The sequence below is a fragment of the Pteronotus mesoamericanus genome, unplaced genomic scaffold (genome assembly GCF_021234165.1).
Source record: "Pteronotus mesoamericanus isolate MK-2021 breed Mesoamerican mustached bat unplaced genomic scaffold, CSHL_Meso_final scaffold_174, whole genome shotgun sequence".
Taxonomy (NCBI): Eukaryota; Metazoa; Chordata; class Mammalia; order Chiroptera; family Mormoopidae; genus Pteronotus; species Pteronotus mesoamericanus.
This window is the reverse complement of record NW_026555309.1, coordinates 16,357,365-16,380,864: the sequence shown is the minus strand read 5'-3', so window position 1 is coordinate 16,380,864 and position 23,500 is coordinate 16,357,365. Positions and strand designations below refer to the sequence as shown.

Genomic DNA, 23,500 nt, shown 5'->3' with positions numbered 1-23,500 from the left:
GGGCTGTTCAGGGCTGGGCCCTGCGCCTGGCGCGCGGCGAGGGTTCTCTGGCCCTGGGCTGGGCCCTAATGGGAGCGAACCGCCGGCCTGGAGCTTGGGGCAGAGGAAAGAAGGCACCGCTCGGAGCCAGCGCGCAGTGAACTGCAGGGGTGCCTACACTGAGCTGTCTCTGGGGGGCGCCGCCTCCGCCTCCCTCCTCCCGGGCCGCACGCTCCCAGGAAAGTGGAGGCGGCTGGCGAGAGCCCAGACCCCGCGCGGCTGCGGAGGGACGGAGCTTCGAACAGTGCTAGAGGGACTCGGCGCTGCGGATGCCCCTGGATTCCTCACCGTGGGGCGGCCGCGCCCGCATTTCCCTGCCAAGCGCCCGAGGCCCGCTCGGCGCGCAGCGCCCGGCAACCCCGAGCGCGTCCCGCGGGGGCGCTGCGTCTCCCTGCCACTGCGGCGCACGGCGGACCCTCTTCCCCACACCTCCTGCCCGCACCACCCGGCCTCCCCTCCCACCCCCCGCCCTCCTCCTCTCCCTCCCCTCTCCTCCCCTCCCGGCAAGGGGCGGGAGGGGGCGTGGCAGGGCCGAGGTTTGTGTGGCTGGGACCGGGCTCCTCGCACTCCGAGTCCGCCCCGGGAGCCCGGCCCCGGCCGCTGTCCAGCCGCTCCGTGCCCCTCGCGCGCTGTGCCGCCGTCTCTTGGGGAGACGTTGCCACTCGCTCGCCATGGATACTCCCAGGGTCCTGCTCTCGGCTGTCTTCCTCATCGGTTTCCTGTGGGATTTGCCCGGTTTCCAGCAGGCTTCCATCTCATCCTCCTCGTCCTCTGCCGAGCTGGGCTCCGCCAAGGGAATGCGAAGCCGCAAGGAAGGGAAGATGCCGCGGGCGCCGCAGGAGAGTGCCACGCCGCGGCCGCCCCCGGAGCTCCAGGAGCCACAGCCGCGGGCGCAGGATGAGCCCCGGCGCCCGCCGCCGCAGCAGCCCCGGGCACAGGAGCCTCCGGGCAAGGGCCCACGCGTGGTGCCCCATGAATACATGCTGTCAATCTACAGGACTTACTCCATCGCTGAGAAGCTGGGCATCAATGCCAGCTTCTTCCAGTCCTCCAAGTCGGCCAATACGATCACTAGCTTTGTAGACAGGGGACTAGGTAAGTGGCAAAGAAGACGCCCGACTCTTTTCCCGGGAGCTCCGCAGCCAGGGCGCTGCTCCAGCTCTGGCAGAAGGCTGCATTTGTGAATTCCCTGCCCGCTCGGGACACGTCCCCTTTCTTTTCTCAAATTGTTTTTTCAAAAGTCCGAGTAAGTTTCTTGATGCGGCTGCAGACTTAATTACAGTTTGCAATTTTTCCTTCCTCTTTCCTTTCTCTCTTCCTTCCTTCCTCCTCCTGCCTTTTGCAGAAAGCAGCGTGGTGGCCGCTCCTCTGGTGGCTGGTAAAGGAAACGTGAAGGGCGTGCGGCGGCGGGCAAATAACCTGGGCTGGAGAGGGGTCGCGGCGGGTCCTTGCGGAACCGTGCCACGGGGTCCTGGGTTTTGCGGGGTGCGCGGTCCGAGGTCTGAACTACCGTTGGGACCGGGCGGGCCTTGAGGCAATGCCACGAGTTCCCATCCGGTCCGGGAAAAGCCAGCAGAGGCGAGTTCTACAGTCGCAGGAGCGAGTCAGCGAGCCGCGTCCGCTAGGACCCTCGCCCCGCGCCTGCACGGGTTCTGGGCTCGTCCGGTACTGGGTGTGGGGATCGGGAGCCGGAGCGGGATCGCCGCGCCTTCGGGCTTATTTGCTACCGCTGCGCGCGTTCCCCAGCTCCGAGGCCGAACCTGAGGGGTTTCTGCAGAAGCAGAGGCAGCGACTGGCAGGGCGAGGCTGGGGCAGGGGCAGGGCCGCTAAATTTGGGATCTGTTGGTACAGTCCTTAATCCACAGAGGTGCACGGATGTGCTCATCCATCTTTCTCGCCAGCCAACAGCCAACGCTGCTCTATCCGCGCTCCTACGAGGGCCCCAGTCACCGGTCCCCTTTGCGGGTGCGGGCGCCTGCCTGGGTGCCTATGGAAACACTCGCTCTCCCCCTTGTCTGCGGTTGTTGGACCGCAGCATGAGGGATGCCTTCGAGAGAACCTCGAGGTTCCCCCGGTCCCAGAAGTTGTACAGGGATCTACAGGCGCCAAAACTCAGCTCCTAAAGTGGAGAGACATTACTGCGGATGGAGACGGGAAAGGAAGGGAGAAAAGGGAGAAGGGAAAGGGGAAGGGCGCCAGAAGAAAAGAAGGAGGAGATTAAAAGAAGTTTTAGGCTATTATACGCTCCGTCATCCTGCCGAGATTTAGCTCCGCGCGTTGACCCTTCCCCGCCTCCCACTGCTGGTCACTGAATGTGGGATCGCCCAGGAACCAGCGAACACCGGGGTTCGGGCTGAGAGGGCTGCTCTGCTCAGGCCGCCTTGGGTACCCGCCCGTCCCCAAAACTTTTCAGAGCCGGCTGATGGCCCGGCTCCAGACCCCAGACTCCTCCCTCGCAGCTGCCCTCCTTTCGGGCAAGGGTCCTGCCCACGCTAGATTCGCCGCTGCAGCCAGAGGTCAGCGAGGTTCATGAGCTGCTGAAAGGTCTAGGCAGCGCATTAACGCTGGGTATTACATGGTGATTTTAGGACTGCTCAAGTCACCTTCGCGAATGCACGTGGTTTCTTTGTAGCGCTGGAACTGGGTCCCCGCCACCGCGCTACCAGCGCAGTTCGCAGTTCTCCCTCCACCCGCTTTGCTTCTGTCTCCCTCCCTCCTCATCTTCTGTTTATTGTCCGCCTTTTCTACCACCCTAGTCGAAGGAGAGACTAGGGAGGCTCAGAGAAAATTGCTCAAGAGGTCTTTCCCCAGGGGAAGAAATCCCGGAGGCCCAAGCCGGCGGGTGGTTGGGCGCGCGTTTTCTTTTCCTTAAGGGAAGTTCCAAGAATCTCCGCCCCTCCCCCAAGCAGGCACCCCTCGCTCGTTCGCTGAGCCCTGTAAGTTTGGCACCGGACCAAGGGACTCTGTAGGCCGCTCGGAGGTGTCTACCGAAGCCTGTGGCGTTCAGGCAAGTGTAGGGGGTCTCCGGGGGCTTCAGGTCGGGGTCAGACACGGGCTCGCTTCACCCTTGCTTAAGCTGCAGCCTCTCCCCGGGCACCGCACTGGACGCCCGTGGGCGCCGGAGGTAGGGAAGGGCCTGGCTGCACGCCCAGGCTGGGGGTGGGGGGGACTCCGTGTTTCCGAGCCAAGGTCTCCAGGCTAGCCGGACCGAGATCCAGACGTCCGGCTTCAGGTCCGGAACGCCGCAGAGAGCTGACGCTGCGCGCGGTCCCCAGCCGGAGTAGTCGCGGCCACCGGGACCGCAGCTTCCAAAGCGCGGTCTCCTCCACGCCCTGGGGTTCCCAGAAAACGCGAAGAAAGGCAGTTAGTTGACTGGGAAGGCTACGCGGATGGTTGCGCGCCGCGCGGGGGCGAAGGAGTGCGGAGCCGCGGGCCGGAGGGGGCGTGCGGAGGAGGGGTGCGTTGTCGGCTACAGCCCCAGCTTGATAAAGGGAAAACCTCACTTTCCCTCTCGCTGATTTTGATTTGATGTGTCACCGGCGGTGACCTCGGGCTGGACCTTCCGGGGCTTGCTTAGCATCGGGCCCCCTGATTGGAGTGTTTCAACTCAGTGATCTAATTGAGGGTTCATGTCATAACACATCAAACGGTGTCTAGTCTCCCGTGATGGAAGGGACCCGCCAGCCGCGCATCCCCGGCCCCTGGCGAGGACTTCCGCCCCTCTCACGTGGGGACTCTCAGCCGCGCCAAACCTTTCAACATCCCCTCCCCCAACCCGTGGACGGTGGGGCAAGAAGGAGAGAACTGGGGCCAGCCAAGAGCCGGGCCAGCCGCGCTGACTTGGCGCCGTGCCTCGAGGATGTTTAAATCGCCATCGAATGTGGCAGGCTTGGCTTCCAGGAGCAGGGGTCCCTCAGGGGGAGGAGCAAAGAAAATGGCAGGAATCCCGAAGCCGGCTCACAAGGCAGGGACTACTTATTCACGTGCAGTATTGGTAAAAACTTTCCTCACCCTAAAACACGGGACCCCAAAAGTTTCACTTGAAGCTTTCGATTAAGAGTGGAGGAGCAGGGATAAACTCTTTCCAGAGTGAATGAAGAGCGTTTTATATCTATTAAGACCACACGCTCTGTTCTACACATTCCTTGGCACCTTCTTCCCGCCGCTTCAGCTCCCCCACCCCCCACATGCCCCTGCTTTTCATTTGCCATCCAAACATCTAGGGGTAATAATAGTAACCAAGGCATACTGAACATCCTCTGTGTACCGAGTACTACACTAAAATCAGTTATGTGTTTAAGTCTAACAACAACCTCTAGGAAAATGCTACAGTCACTGTTTTATAGGTGAATTAAGAAGACAGAGAGGTTAAGCAAGTTGCTCGAAGTCCCACAGCTAGTGAGAGGTGAAGCTCACATCTGGTCTTAGATCCTGAATGCTTGTCCATGGCACTATGTAGATAGGGAAGGGGTGAGGGGGTTTCTAAAAGATTGTGGCAGGAAGCAAAACAATGGACAGATTTCCTACCCCATCTTGCAACGCTTTGTAGTATCTTGAGACTCAGTTCTTAGCCGGAGGGGAACTTCAGATTTAAGGGTCTGCCTTGTTTCCCTTTTTATACACTTGGTAAAGGGCACAAACTTTACTATCCCTGATCTTTTAAAAATGCCCTCATATTGTTCTTTTAAATGATTTTGGATCTATAAAGACGAGAACGTGTGCGCATGTATGTTAGTGCAGTCACAGGATCAGAATGGACAGGGCTGGATATAGAGAAATTAGAGTGAGTACAAGATATAACTCATTAAATCAGTGGACAGTGGGGCCTGGGAAAGTCAGACGGTTAGACGTGGCTGAGAGATACAGGGGGAGGGAGAGAAACAAAACCTGGCTTTCAGTTTATGTAGTGAGAAGTGCCACAAAATTCCAACAGGGGGGACAAAACAGCTCCCAAAGATGAGGAAACCAAAATGAGTCTAAGAATATTGCTGCGACTTAGGTTTCCAGATGATTTTGAAATAAGAATACCCTTTAAAAGTTTTTTTTTTTTTTTTTTTCTGGTCGTTGTCACACTAGCTCTCTCACCAAGGAGGCAGTAGGGAACAGATAAAAACCAAAACGAGATCAGAACATCCTTGAAGAACTTGACACCCTAGAAATGAATCTCCGGAGAGTTTGCGGCTGATCGTTTGTTGGCTCCTTGGGTTGCCTTCTGGGCCGTGCTTATCAGGGGGCAGGGCGGGGCAGTGGTTGGGGTAACAAGGCTGCCAAGAGGGCATTCTAAGAGCGGCAGAGCTCCCTTGCGATTGAAGTTCGTCTGGTACAGCATGTTTAGGCAAAACCGCGAATTTCTGGGTGGACCTGGGCCGCAGAGCACTTTTGTAATCAACGCAGAAGCACTTTTGCCCGGACCCTGTTGTCGTTGGCAAACGGAAAATGAAATATAAGCGGGGAAGTATTTTAATGGGGACGGAGGGAATTCACAACTGTTAATTATTTGGTGACCTTGTATTCGATTTGTTTGAGTCCCTTATAAAAACACTAATGCAGACCAGACGGCCAAGCGAGGAAGCCGGCAGAAGGTTCCAATCTAGGCTTTATTTCCCCGGAAAGAGGGAACAGCCTTGGAAAAGGATTGCTGAGCGTTCAAGTGTGAGCGTGTGCGCGCGCTCCCCCGTGAGCGCCGGCGCGGGGCTTGCGTTGCCCGGCAGGTTCAGGATCCTCCTCCCGCCAGGTGAACTCAAAGGTCCTGGGAAAAGCCCGGGGTAAGGGAATGAAGTCTCAAACCACAAGTTTGTTCTACGCTTCTGGTAGGAATGAGTAAAACACTAAGGCCACAAACTAACCCCTTAGCCATTGCCTTGTTGTTAAATATCAGTAATTGTCTCACACGTCCTTACGGCTTTAAGGACTGCCTTACAGGACCCTTACAAGGGCCGCCTTACCAAGAAGCTAGGAACATCTACAGTCATCTGCAGCGAGGGTGCAGGCTGGCGCCGGAGCTCTGGGCGCGCTTCCTGGGCGGGAGGGGCTAACCTGAGGGCAGCGAGCGGTTTTCCCCCCTGCGGGAAGCTCTCGGGCTCTGGGCGTTTGCGTCTGGGAGTTGCTGGTGGCGGAAGGGATCGAAAACCGTGCTCAAACATCCTTGTCATTTCTGCACATTAAAAAAAAAAAATTGTTTTACCTAAGCCCCAGCCCACCAGAGGCCTTGTGAATCCTTTCCCCAGAAAACCAAGACGTGAAATCTCCCCTTGAGGACTAGAGAGGACGAGTGTCGTCGGGACCCGTGGGGCACGCGTGGCACGTGGGGCGTTGCATTGGCAGAGGGCCTAGAGCGCCCTGTTTTTCTCCGACTCGAGTTCTCCGGGCCCTGGCGGCGGCACAACGCCTTAAAATTGGTGAGGTCCTGCAAGAGCGGCTTGGCGAACGGGGAGAAGGGAACCTGACGGACAGATGGGGGAAAGATGGCGCGGTAGAAATAGGGCAGAATAAGAACTTTTGTTTCTCTCCAGGACTGCCGCGCGCATCAAACCACGAACAAATCAACAATAATCCCGGAGCTTTAAGTAAAAAGTCAAGGGCATTAGTTCAATGACCCCTCGCCTGTCGAATAACGCTGCTCAAACGCTGTTCTCTAGACCCGGAGAAGGGGTCTGAGCCGAGGCCACGAGGTGTGGAAAGCGGGAGTGTGGGTCCACTAGGCCATTTCGTTGCTTGGCGTCCACTGCCTCTCTCCTCTCCTTATGAAAAGCCATGGATGTTTATTTTCTAAGTTCAATGTTGGTTAAATGGTATCTCCTGTTTACAGGAATTAAATAGGTCCTCTTCAGCCTAATGGGTTCCAGGGTTGCAGTTTCCTGCCTTCCAGGACAGTCCATTAGCGCTGCTGGGGGCGGAGGGCTGGGTGCGCTCGGGGTGAGGGGCTGGAGGAGCTGGAGGAGGCGGGCTTCGCGCGGCACCGGTCGGCGTTCCCGAGCTGCGCGCGCCGCGCAGGAGCCAGTGGCCCGGGCGCCTGGGGGCGGGGCCTGGTTCCGGGATCCCCGAGCGGGCGTGCGGGAGAGGAAAGGGGCGGGCCTCGGGTCCGAGCCGGCCGGGTTTAGCTTCCAGAGCCCAGCAGAAAGCGGGAGCTGGGGCAGCGCAGAGTGCTGGCTTTGGGGTGGTGATGGTGGTGATGGTTTACACACCCTTCCTAAATAATGGAGAAACCAAAGAGAATCGGCGCGCCTGCCTGGCAAATCCGACTCTAAGGCAAGTGGGTCCGGCCCCCACTCCACTTCCCAGTAGACCACCAATCCCACACACCCGAGGGGATCATACGGAACGAAGCTAGCCTCTGGCCCAAAGCTGCTACCACGAATCTGATTTTGTTATGGCGTTATTTCGGGAGCCCCCAGGTGGAGCGGAGTTGGGCTACCTTTTCTTCACAAGCAGCGCCAGGCCTAATACTTTGACGAACACATCATTGAGGTTTCTCCTGCGCAGAACCCTTGGCGACTGAGGGTCATGTATCATACAACCACAAGGCAATTTGAACGCCTTCCCCCACCTGCAACCTCAGAACTGATCGGAGAGGGAAAACCACCTTAAGTGGGAAACTTTCCTTCTATTTTTGACCCGGACCCTCGCAAGTCAGAAGGCCCAATCCCGTTCCTTCCCGAGCCCTGGTTTCACATCTGCGATTCCCTCTTCCCGCGTGCTTCCCGCCACCCTACCACCACGGGCCTGCGGCGCTCTCCAGGGATCCCGGGAGGCACTACTAGTCGACGGTGCGGGGAGCGGCCCCTGGCAAATCAATCCCGTGCAGGCGCAGCACGCGCCGCCCCAGGGGAAGAGCAGCAACCTCCAGGGGACATTGAAGCAGAGACACGTCGGGCTGCAGGCTGCTTTCGAGGAGTGGAAAGGTGGGGAGAGTGGGTACCATGTAGGAACCGTACCGAGCTTCTATTTGGGATTCCTCTAAAGTGACGTCAAATTAAGATTTGAGCTGCAACGCTCCGGAGGCTAGGGTGGGACCGCAGTGAAAAGAGACGCCTTGTGAAGTGTCCTGGGTCTCGGCATCTCGTCTCTGGCTCTTTGGCCGTCTCAAAACGCGCCGCCAGGGGTTTGGCGCCAAGTTCATGGAAACTACTTTATAAATGAATCCAATTCATTCAGGGGGCAAAAGGAGTCTCCCTGAAGCGCTTTGGACTCCTGCTGGGCATGCCCAGTGCCCAGGGCTCGGGAGGAGAGAGGGCTGGCCTGTCTCCCCCTCCAGACACTGGCTTCCCTGCGATTGGAGGCAGAGGCTCCGAGGGCAAGCGGAGTTACATTATGCGGTCAGGTGGAAGTCAGCCTTCCTCTTCCCTCCCTCTCCCAGCCTCACTCGTTTGCCTCACGCTGAGACAAAGCTTACTCTGCTAACACTGATTTCTCTGCAGGATTCAGGCAGGCCACCAGACCGGCTTAATCTTGTGGGGATTACAACACCCAGGCTCGTCTTGGAAGGAGGGTGGTGGGGTCAGAGAGGCTTGGAGAGTGGGTAGATAAGCCTCTCCAAGGGAGCTCGCCTTCACCCCTCTGGTCTTTGAAAAATGGAAAGAGGCTGAGAAATACAGGACAGTTCACTGGGGGAAATACCAGGGAAGCTGAGTGACCCAGAGAGGATCTGGGCTGATGACTGTGTGATGGGTTAGGAGGTACGCACCCTTATAGATCAACTAATGGGAACTTCGAGGGTGACTTGCACCGCTGGCTGGGTGACACTGCAGCCCAAGGGGTCATTCATACTATAATCCCCACCCCTTCTACCCTCCAACACATGCCTGGCTTTTTGCAGAGTGGAGAAGACTGGGAACATTGCCCCCACCCCCACCCCAGACTGGTTCTATGTACAGACCATGCCTCACAAAACGGCATAAAGGGGGAAGGAGGGAGTGGGGCAAGGAGATCACCACCCCCCACTCCCTGTCCTTCAGGATGGCCTCCACTCGGCCAGGGAGCCAAAATGATTAGCGTGTTGGCTAGCACTGGCCCTGATCCCACTGAGGCGGAACCTGTAAGGAGGACCCTCTCCTTAATAAGGTTCAGGCCTGGAGGTCATCAGCCCACCTGGCATTGTGGGAGAGGGACCACTGTGGTGGATATGGCTCTGGGGGACTGAAAAGGATCGAGGTGATGGGGGTGAGGCTTTGCCCTTCTCTGGAACTTAGATGAGCAGGAACTGGACCCCTCTGCTTCTCTGTCCTCTCTCTTTTTAAGAGATTTTATTTATTTACATTTTTAGAGAAGAAGGGAGGGAGAAAGAGAGGGAGAGAAACATCAATGTGTGAGAGATATTTGGCTGCCCCTCCTACATGCTTCCAACTGGGGACCTGGCCCGCAACCCAGGCATATGCCCTGACTGGGAATCAAACCGGCAACCTTTTGGTTCGCAGGCCAGTGCTCAATCCACTGAGCCACACCAGTAGGGCTCTGCTTCTCTCTCTATCCCTCTTGCCCAGCATGTTTCCTCTACCTGCTTCTGGAAATCCCATGGAGATAACTGAACTGCACCTTCTCAGCTTAGGCCAAGAGGAGACCAGGTGCATTCATCTTCCCCTACCTGGATGCAGGTAGTTGTGGTCATACTGGCTGCATTCTTTGGGTGCTCTGTGTGTCATGCACTGCCTTGAGTGCCTCGACTCTGACTGGCACAATGACTCTACAGAGTAGGGGTGGTCCTCCCATTTTACAGACAAGGCATATGAAACTGGGAGCAATTGTGTGACTCAGTCCACCCAATAAGGCACAGGTCAGGGTTCAAATCTACGTCTCCTCGACTCTAGATTCCAGCGCTCATGCCATGTTGTCAATAGTAACACATTTGCACATATCATCAGACATCTTTCCCACTCCTTATCTCATTTGCCACCCCTCCCTCAGTGACTGTGAACTAGTGTTATTATCCTCATTTTGTAGATGAGAAAATTTAGTTTCCTTGTAAGTTCTCTTTCAAAGTCCAATTGTTGCCATCTGTTCAGTTCTGCTGGTTAGAAAGTGAGGGACTCTTGGAGACCAGGGATTGATCCTTTCCCCCCCGGGCAAGGGCAGCGAGCAAGCGATGGAGCTTGTCAGGGATTCTGTCAGGCACAGAGACCAAGTCTGGGGCGTCTAGGCTGGTGGCACAGATACTGGAGCCAGGCCTCTTACTCTCTTGGGCAAGTTACTTTTCAGCTCTGTTTTATTTTTCTGATTCATAGCACAGACATAATGGTGATATATTTTTTCCATAAGTGGTTTTGAGCCTTAATGAATTATTGTAAGTTGAGAATTTAGATCATGCCCAGCACATAATAAGTGCCACACCAGTGTTTGCTGTTATGATTATTATGCTGGGCGATCAAGCAAGAGCACCCCAGAGAGGCTGAATTGTGTGGACCGCTCCCTAAATCTGAGCCTCTGTGTGGATGCTTAGAAGCTCAGCAGTTTGCAAGGCTCAGATCTCAACAGAGCCCTGACCCAGGGCAAGGGTAAGGAGGGATGCCCTGAAGATCACTGTGTCCCAGGACAGTGTAATTGTTGGAGCACTCAGAGGCCTCCTTTATATAGGACTTAATGGGAAAGGAGGCTTGTGGAAGGGAGAGGGGGAGTGGTTCATTTTTTTCCCTCACCCCTATACCTGACTCTGTTTCCAGCTGTGGCGTCGCAGGGCAGTGCTGAAGCTGAGGGATCGAGGGAAAGAAATGACTCCTGGGGGAGGAAGCTGACTTCCTGACAGAAGCCAGTCCCTTGTGTAGATGGCATTGATGATGAATACATGTCCCATTTCCTCCCTTTCCTTGTGCTCCGTGGCCCTATTAGAACCCCAGCAAGAGAGGCGTGGCCACAGGACTGAAGGCGGGCATTAGAATGAAGGCCTCCAGATCCCGTCCCTCACTAGCTTCGAGATTTTGGACAAGTTAAGACACCTCCTGGAGCCCCAGTTTCTTCACCTATAAATGAGTATAGCTGTAGGATGGGCCTTGGAAGCTCGCTTGAAGTGAGGATTCAGGAACAGAGACCATGAAAGCCCTGAGCACGTGCCTGTCTGGGCCTGGCACACAGACGATGCCCCATTGACTTCATTGCTCCTCTTGGCTCAAAATGAGGGGTGAGGGTGAGGCTTAGCTGCAAAGGCTTCTGGAGTTTCCTTTATAAAGGTGGTGATTACCCCCGCCCCCCTCTACCTAGGGGAGTTGGAGATGCAAGGCAGGGTCTGTGCTTTCAGACGACAGGGAGGAGTGATGTGTGGAGGAGAGCTGGATCCGCGCGGAGGAGCATTGGGGGAGACCAGAGTCTTTGGCGCGATGCGCCCCAGGAGTCGGGAGAGCTCAAGCCGCGAGTGACAGAAAATCCAACTAGGACTTTAGACAGGGACCCCAAGCGGTGTGTTTATCTCAACGATGTCTTGGAAAAAATCCAGTGGGGGCCCTTTCTGCCGCAGACCAAATGAAATGGCAGGTTTTCAGAAACCCTCTACCAGGTGGTCCAGGGAAGCCAGGCAGCAGGTGGAGCGCGGGTGGGCCAGTGGGGCGCATTTCCCGCCGCTGCTTGTCCCTCCCTCAGGCCACCCTCCAGGGGCTCAGGTTCCCAGGGTGTCTGGCCCGTGGTCCCTTGGGCATCCTGTCCTTTCTTATCTAGTGTTTGTTTGCTCCTCTGGTTTCCTCCGGCCGTATACTATGACCCTGCACGGGAGCCTTTACCTTTCTTAGCGAGTTTATTCACTTAAAATGGGCTTAATAAGTCCCTCCCTCACAAGTGATTAGCTCTCCCCACCCCGCCCCCGTTTACTTATTTTCTCTCTTTTTAAATTTTCTACCAATTCCACACCTGATGTGCATGTTTGAAGTGTCCTCGGTCTTTTACCAAAGTGCTCTTAACTCGGAAAAGGCTGGCCTATATATGAGGGATTTTCTTCAAATATGCAGGTGGTTTGCTCCTTCTCCTCTCTTTTCCCACCCCTTCTTCCACCATCCACAGGTGATAAGCACAAATCCAGTGATTATTACTTAAAGGTCTACATGTCTAATACTCAACAAACACTGAGCTAACTGGGGTCTGAGCCAAGCTGTAACAAACCAGGTTGATGCAAATTAAAAGCAAAACTAAAAAAACAAAAAAAATTCCATGATGTATTACTTATCAATTTTATTTAAAGGCCTAAGGCAAATGATTCACTTCCAGGATGTAAGGAGGTGTCACAAACAGAGTTTGGAATGAAAAGTGCAATGGTTCTCGTCAAGGCCATGGAAGACAGGGCCATTTGATAACATCAGCCCTCATTTATACAGGACCTGATGGAAGAGGAGGCTTGTGAAAAGGGTCAGCTTCCTATGTAGGTGGCCAGGGCAGCAGAGCCAGGCCTTGTGATGCCCAGCCAGTAGGCAAAGTCTGCAGGGTCACAGCAGAGGACAGTGGTGTGCACACTCCCTAGGTCAGAAGCCTCCTCTGGGCTATTTCTGTGATGCATGGCTCCAGAGCAGGTCCAGGCAGGTGGGGAATGTGGTCTGGGGGGTTGGGGGGAGCTGCACAGAACAACCACCTCTTTGGACCCTCTGTTTAGGAGACACAGTGAGAGAACACGTGGCTGAAAGAACATGTGAACATACAGTTGGATGCGGTGGAGGGAGGCAGGGAGCAGCTGGCGCAAGAAGGTGACTTGATTCTGTAGTACCGCTTTCAACCCTGCCCAGGGCCCTGTGCTTTGGAGAGCCCTATTTTGTCCATTTCCAATGACACCCTCCTCCAAATGGTGGGGAATCTGAAGAGCCAAGGGAGTACTCATCTAGAGTAGTTGTTCTTACAGTGGGGTCCCTGACCAGACCAGCAGAATCAGCATCACCTGGGAATTTACTAAAAATGCAAAGTCTGGGCCTCACCGCAAGCCCTTGGGGCCCAAGAGAACTTACATTTTTAACAAGTTCCTGTGTGATACTGAGGATGTAGATGGAGGAACACCAGCAAATTTAGTGGTTGTGAGAGCTACTATTCCATGGTGGTACCTGAGCCACAGAGTTCTTGCCCAAATAGCCCCGAGCCCACTTCCAGGGCCTGAAGAGCTTCTCCATCAGACCTGCTCTCCTAAGAGAGTGTCACAGCACTGATATGTGCACCTGTGGCCTGGGAATTTAGGCCTGTGAGGGTGTCCCTATGCATGCAGGTGAAGCCCATCAAACCATGGAATGACACTGGCATGGGAGAAGGAGCTGGGTACAGGCCGAAGCCCCCATCCGCACTCTTTCTCAAGCTCAGGAAAGAGGAAGAATGCCCAAGGCTGCAGAATCAATTGAGCCCTCTCTCTACAGATACTTTCCTCTGCTCTGACCACTCATGCGGACTAGAGAAATGTGATTTAGCTGTGCAGATAGCCATTGATTAGTTCACATTAAAGAAAAATGCAAACAAAGGCAGACTGATTTCTCCAAGTTGCATCAAAGAAATAAATCATCCTTTGCACCTGCCTAATGTTTTCCAGCCAGTGACAAACTCTCTCAAGAATTATGTAAGCAGATGTGAGTTTTATCCTGGCAAGCCCTGAAAATGCAATTTGGACTGTGTCACATCCCCTATACCCTGGCAACTACTGGTTGCTTTTAGATTCTTATACCTAGAATATACAGAAGCATTGGGGTAATGGGGCTTATGGGCTAAATGTTTCCACTGTGGAATTAAATAGACCTAGGTTTGGATTTCAACCTCACCACTTACTAGCTCTCAGCCTTTGGTAGTTAACTTCATTTCTCCAAGTTTTGACTTTCCCATCTGTAAAATGGGAGCAATAGGGGTATTTACTTTATGGAACTGTTCTGTGCTTGTGGATAAAGTAAGGATGAAAACATATGTTAGTCCTCACAACATTTAGCTGGTGCAGCAAGTGCCTTAGGTTTGTCCCTCTCACCACATCCTTGGTTTGGGGGGAAATATGAGAGGCAGGAAAATGAAGCCTATGGCTGTAAGTCCAGGGATCTGGGTGGTGGCAGAACACTGTCAGACACAGGTTTCTTTAAAGGAGGAGAAGAAAGTGTGCTGAATTCCCACTGATTTTAATGTGACCCTGGTAAGTTTGAAGGTCTTGGCTTCCATAAATCAACCGCCTCCAGCAGCTTTTCCCTTTTCACCTCTCTAACCCTTCCCACAGCTCCCTCTCAGGTTGGGACTTGTGTGTCAGAGTGATGCCGTCAGCCCTACGGTCAGCCCAGAGTGGGGACTGGGTGTGGCTGAGGCTCCAGATCTACTGCCCTGGGGCTACATCTGGACTGGCAGTGAGGGTCTAACCTGGGACCCAGTGACACTTTTACTATTGAAATTGACCCAAGCTTTACTAGCTTCTGGGGGAAAGCTGGGGGCTTTGGGGATTTTTGTATTTGCTGGGTTGTAAATATTTTATGAGCAAGCAGCCCAGAAAAATCTGGTTAGCTTTCTGCCTCGCACATTGAAGTGGAGTTGGCTTTATAGACACATGTGTCAAAAAAAAAAAAAAAAATCCAGTTTTGTCTTCATCCCAAAGAATTCACCTTTGATTTTAAAAGTCTGTTATTTTGCCACTCCCCACATGCCCTGAATTTCTATTTCTCACCTGTAACCAAAAGATTTATCTTCAGGATTAGTTGAAAAGCAAGATTTCGGGTTGTGTGGGTGGAGGAGGGGAGAAGGTCATTGTGTATGTCTGTGGCTGAGGTTTCCTCCTTCCAGAAGTGTCTATTTCTCAAGGACTGTAGGATCTTCTCAATGGATAGATGCCTGGCACATGTGTTTCTTCATTGGACCCCCTGCAAATGAAGAAAGACTTCTGAAAACCTCATTAGTATTTTGTTTGTTTTTAAATGATGAATTTAAAAGGGAAAGAAAGAAATCACATAACTCTCTATTCTATCTACTTTGTGTTGGGTCAAATGCTTGAGCAAAACTGCCCCATGGACAGCAACTTTCCCCCTAGACCATCGACCACTGACCACCGACGGGTCTAAACTAGGACTGCACCTTTAAATAGTCTTGGGAGCTTAAAAAAAAAAAAGCTAACAACAACAGCAACAACAAAAAACCAATAAAACCCCAATACCCAGGCCTTGTTTGCAGATATTGGTTCAGTTGCCTGAAGCAAGCCCAGGCAGCCGGTAATTTTTAGGTTTTTAGATGATTATCTCAGGCAGCCAGGTTGAGAATGGCTAGTCTAGAAGTTTCTCACTTATTGACCTGCATGTCTACTAGGTCAAGCAAGGCTCTAAGTGCTGTAATGAACAAGATGGACTTGACATGCTCCTAGCTTCCACCGGCTGGTGGAGGGGGGAGGGGTGTTGCTGGGGAAAACAGACCACTAAAGAGAAATATTAATGAGGTTCATTGTAGATAGTGTTAAGTGCCAGGAAGATAATAAAACGGGGTCCTGTGATAGTGACCAAGGGAGGTTACTTTAGATCAAGGTGGTTGAGGATGGCCTCTCGGAGGAGGTGACATTTAAACTGAGACGTGAATGATGAGAACGAGCCAGCTGAGAGGAGGCCTGGGGGAAGTGCGGCCCAGGTTCGCAACCACAAAGGGCACATTAGTGGTTACTTGCAAGCTCCTGGGGGAAAACCCGGGAGGCCGCCTCGGCGGCCTCAGCAGCAGCCACCGACTTCCGCCCTGGGAGTCCCGGGCTTACGGGGAGGAGGGGCCCTGGCCTGGTGCCCCTCCCCTAGCCCGGGTGGTCGGCCCCGGGCTGGCCCAACTGGACTCCGGGCCGGCCGACCCAGCTCCCCGCCCTTTTCCTCCCGGGGGCAGCCGCAGAGCACCGGGCTGATCTCCCCCTTAAGTGAAACTGACTGTAATTATTTTTTATCTCGCAGACGATCTCTCGCACACTGCTCTCCGGAGACAGAAGTATTTGTTTGATGTGTCCACGCTCTCAGACAAAGAAGAGCTGGTGGGCGCAGAGCTGCGGCTCTTTCGCCAGGCGCCCGCAGCGCCCTGGGGGCCGCCCGCCGGGCTGCTCCACGTGCAGCTGTTCCCCTGCCTGTCACCCCTGCTGCTGGACGCGCGGACCCTGGACCTGCAGGGGGCGCCCCGGGCCGGCTGGGAAGTCTTCGACGTGTGGAAGGGCCTGCGCCACCAGCCCTGGAAACAACTGTGCTTGGAGCTGCGGGCCGCGTGGGGCGAGCCGGATGCTGGGGGAGCCGAGGCGCTCGCGCCTGGGCCCCAACAGCCGCCGCCCCCGGACCTGCGGAGTCTGGGCTTCAGCCGGAGGGTGCGGTCCCCCCAGGAACGCGCCCTGCTCGTCGTGTTCACGAGATCCCAGAGCAAGAACCTGTTCGCTGAGATGCGAGAGCAGCTGGGGTCGGCCGAGGCTGCGGGCCCCGGACTGGACGCGGAGGGGTCGTGGCCCCCGCCGTCGGGAGCCCCAGACGCAGGGCCGTGGCTGCCCTCGCCCGGACGCCGGCGGCGGCGCACAGCCTTCGCCAGCCGCCACGGCAAGCGGCACGGGAAGAAGTCGAGGCTGCGCTGCAGCAAGAAGCCCCTGCACGTGAACTTCAAAGAGCTGGGCTGGGATGACTGGATTATCGCTCCCCTGGAGTATGAGGCCTACCACTGCGAAGGCGTGTGCGACTTCCCGCTGCGCTCGCACCTGGAGCCCACCAATCACGCCATCATCCAGACGCTGATGAACTCCATGGACCCCGGCTCCACCCCGCCCAGCTGCTGCGTGCCCACCAAATTGACTCCCATCAGCATCCTGTACATCGACGCGGGCAATAACGTGGTCTACAAGCAGTACGAAGACATGGTGGTGGAGTCCTGCGGCTGCAGGTAGCGGCGCCTTTCCTGCCGCCTTGGCCCATGACCGCAGGAGGCCCGACTGCAGAGAGGCAGAAAAGAAGCTGGCCTTGGAGGCAGAGGGTGGGGGAACAGCCTGGACTTGCAGCCGGTTGGGAGAGGAGGGAGCTCAGCCTTCCCAGAACCTTTCACCTGCCAGCCCAGAGGGAGATACGGATTTTCACACCTTGCCTGGCTTCCCAGGAAAAACAAGCCAAGGAGGATTTCTTTAGTTTTCATCTTTATTATTGCAGCTTTGGATTTCCTTGTGTGTCCCACAGGTTTTGATAGGAGGTGGGAGGACGGAAGACACAGACAGATTTCTCAACTGCTTTATGGATTGGGGGAAAAAAAGTTTAAGAAGGGAAACAGTTTCGGGGGGAAGAATCACCTGTGACCACATCTTGGTTTGATTGTTTTCTACCTGTGTACAAAATGATGGGTCTTTCTGGCCATGTTGTAGCCCCTGCCTTGTGACCTCCCATGCAGAGAGTGTTAAAATAGAGGAATTGGCACCAGGAATAGGAAAGCCAAGAAAGACCTTGCCTTTGGAAGAGTGTTGAGAGAGGTGGGCCCACTTGGTCCTTTTTCACTGGTGTGATGGGCTCTGCCCTGGCCTCTCCCAGTATAGGAACTGGCAACCTGCATTGCACTCCAGGGGGCTCAGGTCACACGGCCTTTACAGTTGCTTTTTCTGGTAGGGGAAAGGGGAGCTGGTATGGATGGAATGACAGGAATGAGTCCAAATGGAGCCCCCTGAAGGATAATGAGAAACCGCAAGGCCTGCCTCTGCTGCCTGACACTGAGGTGCATTAGCCCTGGCTGGAGTAACCTAGGAAAAGCCCTCCCTGATGTCAGTTTCTAATTGATTTCTTTGAACAGGGTTTGCCAAAATTTAGACATCTGTTTGAAGGAGAAGGCCACTTCCCAGTTAAACAAAAAAATGAGTAGGGGTAAGGAACAATATAGCTAAGGTAAGAGGTACAGAGGGAAAATGACCCCCCGGAAGTAAGGGTGCAGTCAGGAGGGGAGGTGGTGGGCCCCCCAGGACAGGGAGGAGGGGCAGGCCAGGAGCAGAGAAGGGAAGGATGAAAGGGGACACGAGTCCCTGTCTCCCAAGTTTCTTTAAAATCTGTGTTTCCTCTCCTCTCTCTGACATTCCTGAAAGATTACCAGCCAGCAATAGCCCAGGGCTCCCCCAAAAGAATTGTTTCAGATTGTAATTACCAGTTAGGCAATGTTTTTAAAACTTAGTAATGAGAAACTGTGAACAGAGCAAAGTGTTACATTGAGTTAAGGGTGGGAGATGGAGAGCTGGCTTCGAGGAAGGAGGCAGGGGGGGAATTCATCTCCCAGAAAGACGCTGGAGAGAGCAGAGAGCGATCCAAATGCCTACTCTGAGATTGTCAAAAAGAAGGACTTTTCCCCAGCCTGCACCAGTATTATTCTCAAACATTGCCCATAAGTAGACCCTTTGAAAAGTTTGCTTCCTTCTCATCTTTGACCATGAAATGGTTTAAACAAGGGAACTTGTACCAACCATTAAAAAAGTTTTGTTTTTCCAAAGTGGTTTTGCTCTCTCTTGATCTAAACCTATTGCTTGTTTGGTTCAGAGAACTACAATATGTCAAAGAAAGGGTTAGAATGATAATAAATGTTAATATAAAATGCTGAGAAAAAAAAGACTTGGCCAGGAGAAATAATTTAAAATGCACATTTGCTTTGGATGCACTGTTGTTCTGTTAAAGGTTGTATATATTTGTTTATTTAAGGTGACTGAAAGTGCAAAGAGGAAATGGACAGCATGCAATTCATCTTAATGTACAAAATGTTATATGCACTCAAATGTTATAATTTCTAATATTTTTAAAGTTATATTCGAGTTGTACAAAGTTAAGCATTAATCAGATATTTCATTCTTTCTTAATGTTATCATTTTCTTAAATATTATTACAAAAATTTAAGTCTGTCTAATGGAGAGTTTTTTTTTTAACTGTCTACCTCACTATAATACAAGTATTTACAACACTAAATTTACCAGAGGTCAATTAATATTCAAAACATTTTTTACAGTATACTTTTCCTGGATGATACTCGATCTAATACTGTATTATTAAACTCATTTTCCTCCTTAATAACTCAGCCTGGTTTATATGGATCTACTTAGAAAAATGATTTTCTCAAGGAATTATTGTCAGTGGTATTTTGTTCCAGTATGGGATGGAAGGTGAAAAGACACTGGTTATTTTAAAATCATTTAGAGAATTATATTTTTTCTTCATAACTCTTCCATAACTCTCTCTGCATGACATGTTCACTCACCAAATCCCTCTCAGCTGTTAGAACAGTGTTTATAAGCCTGCACCCCATTTCAGCATCTCAAGACCCCAAACAGGAATTGGATTCTTTCTTGGTTTCTTTAATGTTGAAAAAAGAAAGCTGTGAATTACCTAGGCCAGTCAAGAAGTCGGTAATTACTATTTACACTTATGGGCTATTGGAAGAAGAAGGTATGAAATGTTTTTCTATTGGTTCACTTTCTGTAAATCAGGAAACCCATGTACAAATTGTAATTCTGAGTGCTTACTACATGTTAGAAATAATGTTGTGCATGCATAATCTCATTTAAAACCCTCAGAAACTTCATGAGATAGGTATTATAATAATTCCCATTTTATGGATGAGGAGACAGGTGCAGAGTTTAAGTACAGCCATGGTCATCCAGCCAGGGAGTAGTAGTTAAGATTTAAACCTAGTTCTTTCACATCCTAGAGCCCAAGGAGTTAACCTCTATATAATTGTGCCTGCAGATCATATATCTACGCTCTAACTGCTCCCTAAATGGCAGTGTGGGAAATTTGCAATTAGCTACAATGACTGCAGGGCAGCCAGCCGGTGGAGGAGAAGCTGCTGCAGCTGCTACCAGCATTGCCTGTGGTTTTGGAATGAATATTCGAGTTGTGGCTGCTGGGATACTTGGGTGTGGATTGCAAAACTCAGTGAGTTCTTAGCTTCAGGCTTGCCTTGAGAAACTCACAGTTTAGGTCATTGATGGGCTTCTGTAGATTCTGTTATCTACAGTTTTCTGAAACTGTCTTGGGTGTGGTTTCTGTGTTTCCATTATCAAAGTAATGGTCAACTTACAAAGGTCATGTTTCAACAGACTAGTTGTAAGTGAGCTGTTCATAACTGAGAAACATTTTCCTATGGAAATCATGTTCATTTATGTTTCCAGGTCATTTTGCAGAAGCTTTATTTATCTAAATGGAAGTTTTTTTTTTTTTTTAAAGATTTTATTTATTTATTTTTAGAGAGAGGGGAGGAGAGGGAGAAAGAGAGGGAAACATCAATGTGTGGTTGCTTCTCGGGAGCCCCCTACCAGGGACATGGCCTACAACCCAGGGATGTGCCCTGACTGGGAATCAAACTGGTGATGCTTTGGTTTGCAGGCTGGCACTCAATGCACTGAGCCACACCAGCCAGGGCCCAAATGGAAGTTTTTAACAAAGCAATTTGAGTTCTAGGTTTGGTGAACAGGTAACCCCCTTGGGAAAACAAAACAGAGGGCTTTCCTCTTCCCTGAGCGGAGGCTGTTTTTAAAACAGTTGAGGATTCTTTGCATTTTCCACCAGTCTTTGTATACCATTCACCCAGTTCCTCCAATCTTCCAGCTGTCTATCCCCAGTCTAGAGATTTCCCTTTTCTGCACAAATGCTTCCATCTCCTATAAAAAGTTATTTTCCCCTCTTCCCTCCATTAGAAATTTTATTCCTTAATTCAGATGTTAGGAGAAACACAATTTAATTGAATTACATGAAGATGTAATTATCTCTTAGCTCCTTAACCTTAGAGGCACTTGCATTTTAAGAAGAAAATCTTGGTTAACTCAGATTACTTGTGATGTGAAAAAATCTAGACAATATAGGAGAACACAGCACTCAAACTACACACAATTTTGAGTAGTACGTGAGGTAGGTATTGATGATACAAAGAGGAATGGAGACATTTGTCAATGTGATTTTTTGGTGCCCTTATGGGCCATTTTATGCATTGGAGAGACTAGCTAACTTATTTTAAGATTAATATCCAATATATTAAAGCCAAAGACTTAATAACTTAGTTTTTTCTCTAAAGCTCTTAAGTTTAATGAATGTAGTCCCCATAAAGATATTTTCTCCCTGTTTTGTTCATTGCTATATTCTGAGGATCTTTTGCACAATAGTGCCCAAAACATAGCAGACACTCAATGAATATGTTGAATACATATTTACTTATAAGTCTAGTAATTTTAATAGGCACTTCCAGGGGAACATTTGCTTCATGTCTCTTCAACTCTAGTTGAATGGACCTCCCTTAATCAATCAATTCTGATTACAAACCTAGATAATCAACTTTCTTTAAATATTGTACATTGCTTTTTATCAGTATAATGTATTGAATTTTCTTTTTAAAGCCCTTTAAATGTCTATGGAAGAAAAAAACTTTCCATATACCTAAATCATCCCAAGTAGAGCTAATAAATTAAACTTCTAAATGTGATGATGCTTAAGTTCTAAGCATTCTAATACGGTTTATACTTATGACTTAAAATCAAGTGTTTAAACTTACTCAATTATCCATTTAAATTGATATCAAAAGGCTAATTTGTTAGATACCTTAATAAACTATGTTTTCTTAAAACTTGCAAACATCTTAAGTACCAGATGTATAGATTGTCTCAATGATTTCAAAAAACTATATTTAACTTAATATAAGTGCTAGTTATTTAGTTTGATTTGCTTACTCTTTGGAATCTATTCTACAGTATCTTTGGGGATAAACACACTATTCCACTACTGAAAGATTGTAGTGTCACCAGCAAGTTAGGAGATTTCAGCAGACTCTGGCTGCAAATATACCAGAGGTGTTGGTCTAGAAAGAAGATGGACTTCCTCTGAGACATTGACCAACATGCCAACTGCCTTCAATGGTCACTTTAAAGACAGGAACCCCAATTCCATGCCTCTGATGAGCTGGTCTCTCAGGTTCAAGATAGGCCATTAACTTATTTTTCCTTCTGATTTGAGTAAATTGAATTATACACTCTCATTAGGAATGTAGCTAATCTTCTTTACTGATTAATTGGATTTCACATTTACTTAATGATCTTCAGACTTTCTTTGCTTTCACCTTTGGCTTTAAATTTGCTTTACTGCCACTTTGTTGAATTATTCTGCTTGGACACTGTTCTTCCACAACCTCTTCCAGGTTTATCATTAAACTCTGGTAGTCAGAATTCTGTACATTTTTCTCTATTCTTTTTGTCTCAAAGAGCTATAACTCTTACAGATATTTAAAAGACATTTAATGTAAACTCCATGTACCTTGTTCCATGTTTAGTTTTATGGTCACAAGACTAACAGCATGTTAATAAGAACACATTCTCTATGCTTCAGGAGTTCACAGGAATATTATTATCACTACTGTAATATTAGGTAATCATTACAAAAACTTTAATTATTACTTTGCTTTACAGATGAGAAAACTGAGGCTTAGAGAGGTTCAGGCACTTGTTGGGGAGGAGTAAGTGCACATTCTCATTTACTCAGTCATTAACAGTCAGTTATTCAAGAAGTTCCCATAGTGTGGAAGGCACTGTTTGAGGCTCTGGGAAATGTTACAAATAGAAATAGAGAAGTAGAGATAAAGAAAGTTCCAAAATTGAGTTGGACCTATAAGACTTTGTAGACTTCTAATGAAGGCTACTTCCCCTATGTAGGTTCTGCTTTTTATGATTTATTCCTTTCTTTTACAACTCACCAAATCTCTGAAAGCTTAATTTCTTATCCTTTGTAACTATTTGAGGAAGCAATGAGAATAGGGTTAGGGCTGAAGGTTGGGAAAAGGGCAACATTTACAGCCATAGGTTCTCCGTACTATTTGATGTTCAGCATTACGAAGGGTGTAACACTAACCCTTCCAAGAAACCCAGACTTGTTAGGAATAAAAGGTAGTTGATTTTAAAAGGCAGAATTTCATAAATACTTATTCTATATTAGTGTCATCTCTGACTGGAGGCCGAATTCAACAGATGTTACTGAAAATGATCACATGAGTGGAAATTAGAACTTCTTGATGCAACTTTGTTTTTGAAAATTTGTATGTATTTTATTTTATTTACTTTTAGAGACATGGGAAGGGAGGGAGAAAGAGAGGGAGAGAAGCATTGATGTGTGAGAGATACATCGATTAGTTGCCTCTCGCAAGCCCCAAACCGAGGACCTGGCCTGCAACCCAGGCATGTACCCTGGCTAGGCATCGAACTGGTGACCCTTTTGTTCTCACGCTAGTGCACAATCCACCAAGCCACACCGACCAGGGGTGAAAATTTGTATTTATATACCCTTTTGCCTTTGTTGAGAGCTCTTAAGCCTGATAATTATTCCATAGCAAGAATGTGAAATTATTTAATATACCCTTACTCCTCAAAACCAGTAGAAAGACAATGGCCTGTGTGTAGTGAATTTTAAAATAAATTTAACAGGATGATTTACTCTTGACTAGGACAATGGCTGAATGGGAAACATCCATGATGCAGAGATTTGGCTTTCCACATCTCCATGTGTGACTGACCTTCTTTGGAACAGAGAAAATCTTGTGTCTCTATCCAAAAGACCTGATGATCTACTGGGAAAAC

At 50.4% G+C, this 23,500-nt stretch overlaps 1 protein-coding gene across 1 annotated transcript; it reads left to right on the top strand.

Moving 5' to 3' along the window:
• Positions 1 to 710: 710 nt before the first annotated feature.
• GDF6 (growth differentiation factor 6) lies at positions 711 to 16,822 on the top strand. Its single transcript, XM_054590290.1, has 2 exons — positions 711 to 1,134; positions 15,861 to 16,822. The coding sequence occupies exons 1-2, from the start codon at positions 711 to 713 to the stop codon at positions 16,820 to 16,822; spliced, it is 1,386 nt and encodes a 461-aa protein (XP_054446265.1).
• The last annotated feature ends 6,678 nt before the right edge of the window (positions 16,823 to 23,500 follow it).

Bases quoted from the DNA above. Each gene is read 5' to 3' on its own strand.
- GDF6 (XM_054590290.1), top strand. From the start codon at position 711: ATGGATACTCCCAGGGTCCTGCTCTCGGCTGTCTTCCTCATCGGTTTC. The intron at 1,135-15,860 runs GTAAGTGGCAAA...TTTATCTCGCAG, and splicing joins CTTTGTAGACAGGGGACTAG to ACGATCTCTCGCACACTGCT.